The 4,218-nt window shown below is 28.0% G+C and overlaps 1 protein-coding gene across 1 annotated transcript in view; it reads left to right on the forward strand.

Annotated features, from left to right (window-relative positions):
- LOC106472717 (serine/threonine-protein kinase PLK2-like) overlaps positions 1-4,218 on the forward strand; it is a 54,888-nt gene that overhangs the window by 5,221 nt on the left and 45,449 nt on the right. Inside the window, exons 2-3 of the mRNA XM_013933371.2 lie at positions 508-721; positions 3,860-3,967. Coding sequence (XP_013788825.2) covers positions 533-721; positions 3,860-3,967 — 297 coding nt within the window. The 5' untranslated portion in view covers positions 508-532. The remainder of the gene's footprint in view (positions 1-507; positions 722-3,859; positions 3,968-4,218) is intronic.

Genomic DNA, 4,218 nt, shown 5'->3' on the forward strand with positions numbered 1-4,218 from the left:
AATTTTTGTATTATCATTATATATATTAATGAAGAAGTACGACTATAACTTACCTTAAGTTTGTACCCTCCCCCCCCCCCCCCACCACACACACTTTCCTGACCGTAAGAGGATTTGTATATCTTAAAATCTAAAATTAGCTGTTTAATCAACAGATCCAGGCATTAAACACAAATATAAATAAATTCTGGTCCCTTGGTAGACGTTTTTGGCCGTTGAATGATTGCAGTAAGCAATTATAACTAGTTTCTCAATGAATTTTTCATTTCCTGTTTCTTAAAGTTCTGCTTAAAAACCCTTTGTGAGATGTAGATATGTTAACTACTTAATGTGTTTGATTCTCATTCACTTTTCAATTAAATATATATCGGTTGCATATGAATCTATAGTTTTGAAACAATATATCCTAACTGAAATATTTTGTTTCTTGTTATGATTATTGGAGACTAAACCAAAACTTGAATAAATTCTATGCTTAGTAGTTAATTATTTTCAATTTATCAACAGGGGCATGATCAGGTCATAGCACAGAATGAGTGTAAAAATATGCCATGTTCAAGATGAGGAAACAAACTTCATCTGTAAGCTTAGTCATAGACAAAATCAAAAAACAAACCAAGGTATGGAGAAAAAGTTGAACAACAACAATATAGAACTTTCAGAATACATTGTGGACCCCAGAACAAAGACTACATACTTGAAAGGAAAGTTTCTTGGAAAGGTAAAGTTGTCCATATTTTGTTTTTTATTTCAAGCCCAAATTATAAATAAAAAATACAAGTTGTAAAAATATTCAAACATAAAATAAAGCTTTAAGAAAGGTGTTTATGTTTTTGCAATCTAAAGTAATTCACAGAAAACTGTTAAATGTGACTTTCAAGCCTTTGTTGAGAAGTCATTACATGCTGCTCAGGTTTTTTTCCTTTATTTGTTATAGAAAGGGAAAAAAATGTTTATATTTCTAGTCTACTTGTACATTTTGCTTTTTGTCAGCTGACAACAGAACTAGATCCACTGAGTAAACTGTTATGCTAATTGTGTTTATTGTTTAGATTTTAATTAAGATAAATATTGTATGAATTTAAATTAAATTAATTTTTTATTAATGTAAATAAAACAATGTGTATATTAGAACTAAAACATACAAAAAGTCTAACATACTTATCGATGTAAGCTTTTTACTTTGGTGGATAACTGAGAATTTTTTCTAAATATGTTTTTTATTGTTATTTGATAATTTTCAGTTTTTAAAGAGACTTTTCACAATGATGTTGTCATCTTTCAAATAATTTTTCTTTTAGTTACCAATTTCCTTCTTGTCTAATTAATGTTTAACTTCAATGTTTACCATTAAACCACAAGTAGTGTGGTGTCAAAGGTCGATGAAAACAGTTAATAAATGTTAAGTAAAATATTCTTAAACAACTGATCTCAAAGATTATTTGAGATTCTCTTACTAAAACTGAAGATAACACTTTCAGAGAGTCTGTTTCATCTGGTTTCAAATCCTGAAATGTTACCTGAAACCAAGTTTTTTTTTATGAACATTTAAATGTGGTTTATAAGTAGTAAGTTAAGTGATCTGTTTTGTGACACTTTCAGTGATAACAAAGATAATCTCCAGGTTTGGAATCTTTGTTCATAATATCCTATAGTTTTAATTTTTGTTACTTTTACATTCTTTGAAATAAATGTATAGGCCCATGTATGTAGGAATGAGACACTTGGAGAGTGAACTGTTACACAACACTGAGACTTGTTATTCTACAGCTTTACACCATATGCAAATTTAGAACATACTATAATTTAAAAAATTAAAAAATTGTCAATTTTTGACTATTGGCTCCATCAGTATAAGTATCTTCTTTTCATTATTCTGAAATATTTTAGCATAAAAAACAAACAAACCTTTAAATGATTATTTAGAAGCATAACACCTGAATATATTGTTTTTTGAAGTGTTATTATTAATATACCATGTGTAAGGTTTTAAGTCAAACAAGACTGCTATAATATCGAAGAGATGCAATGGTAAAAAAATAAAGTGAAAATAAAAAAGTATCAAAAATATTCAAATATCCAATTAAGTGGAAATATTTGTTTTATTATTATGAAGCATTAAATGTGTATCAGTTTGCATTTTATTAAATTGAAGCTTACATTTTTTGTTTCTATCAGTATGATAATCTTAACTTTGGTACAAGTATTGGTGTATAAAGCCAGATGATTAACTAGATTTATTGGTGTATAAAGCCGGATGGTTAACTTGATTTATTGGTGTATAAAGCCGGTTGATTAACTTGATTTATTGGTGTATAAAGCCGGTTGATTAACTTGATTTATTGGTGTATAAAGCCGGATGATTAACTAGATTTATTGGTGTATAAAGCCGGATGATTAACTTGATTTATTGGTGTATAAAGCCAGATGGCTAACTTGATTTATTGGTGTATAAAGCCAGATGGCTAACTTGATTTATTGGTGTATAAAGCCGGATGGCTAACTTGATTTATTGGTGTATAAAGCCGGATGGCTAACTTGATTTATTGGTGTATAAAGCCGGATGGCTAACTAGATTTATTGGTGTATAAAGCCGGATGGCTAACTAGATTTATTGGTGTATAAAGCCGGATGGCTAACTAGATTTATTGGTGTATAAAGCCGGATGGCTAACTAGATTTATTGGTGTATAAAGCCGGATGGCTAACTAGATTTATTGGTGTATAAAGCCGGATGGCTAACTAGATTTATTAATGTATAAAGCCGGTTGATTAACTTGATTTATTAATGTATAAAGCCGGTTGATTAACTTGATTTATTGGTGTATAAAAGCTGATTTATTGATATAATGGATTACATAGGAACTTTGAATATGTTGATTAGTGCCACATAAAATAATTGATTTATCAAAATTACAATTAAATCAATTAATGTCATACAAATAATCAACTAATGTAAATTAGTGTTTTGATTATTCCAATAATCCAAGTATTTTCACTCTGGTTTCTCATTATTATTTTAGATGAATCCAAGGCTGTTCAGGTTAATTTCAGTTAGTGATTATTACTATTTTCTATTATTCAAATCTCATGGGAGAATAACTGATTAGTTGAATGTAATCAGTTAAGGAGCTTGTTGATTCATCAATTAGCAAATTCTACTAATCGTCCAGCTATAATACGTTGTGTTTGTTTTTTATTCAATATTGATTTTATTACTCTAACATGCTTTTTGCTGATGCTTTTAATTTTTGATTATTAGTAAAATTTTATCTCATACTTCACATACTTTATCTATAGTGTTGCTACTTTTTAAGAATTTGTTAAGACCAGAACTTATTTTGCCATTGCATTATTCATTTGAAAAAACTAATTTTGCTTGGTTTGGTACCGCCCAGTACATTTAATTTTTTTCAGCTTATTGTGATAATTAGAAAAACATTTGCTTTCAACATTGTTTTAAGATAAACAGAATTTTAATAACTTTCTTGTTGAAATTATAATAATTTTCTATGCTTTTTAATGAATATCATTTTGAATTTGTAATGTTTTATGTTGTTTATGCTTTCAGGTATTGTATATTTACTTTGTAAAGTTGTTTCCCTTATAAATACATATCTAAATTGATTACTTTTATTTATAGCTTTTACAGTTCAGAACAAATAGAAAATCAGATTTTTTATTGTTCAATTATCCTGTCAGATTTGTTATTGTTCAATTATCCTGTCAGATTTGTTATTGTTCAATTATCCTGTCAGATTTGTTATTGTTCAATTATCCTGTCAGATTTGTCATTGTTCTATTATCCTGTTTTGTGTTAATTTATCTATATGATGAACATAATTTCTTTTTCCCAAAAGGGAGGGTTTGCCCATGTCCATGAAATAACAGATTTGACTACAAACAAGATATATGCTGGAAAGATAGTTCAAAAAGCCAATCTCACAAAATCTCATCAAACAGAAAAGGTTTGTTGTTAAATGTGTTGGGACTATAAGCAGTTAAAAAGGTTTGAAATAGGATTTACAATGTTAATAGTGTTTTCAGTATCAGTTAACATAAGAAATCATGAATAAATAATACACGTTTTGAAATTATTGTAAATATACTGTAGGAACATTAGTTTATATGTACTGGAATGATTAAAACATACATATGGTGTTAAATGTATTTGTATTTAATGTAAATGATGTGTCAAACACTACTGTTAAACAGTGTG

This window comes from Limulus polyphemus, unplaced genomic scaffold (assembly GCF_000517525.1).
Source record: "Limulus polyphemus unplaced genomic scaffold, Limulus_polyphemus-2.1.2 Scaffold5545, whole genome shotgun sequence".
Classification (NCBI taxonomy): Eukaryota; Metazoa; Arthropoda; class Merostomata; order Xiphosura; family Limulidae; genus Limulus; species Limulus polyphemus.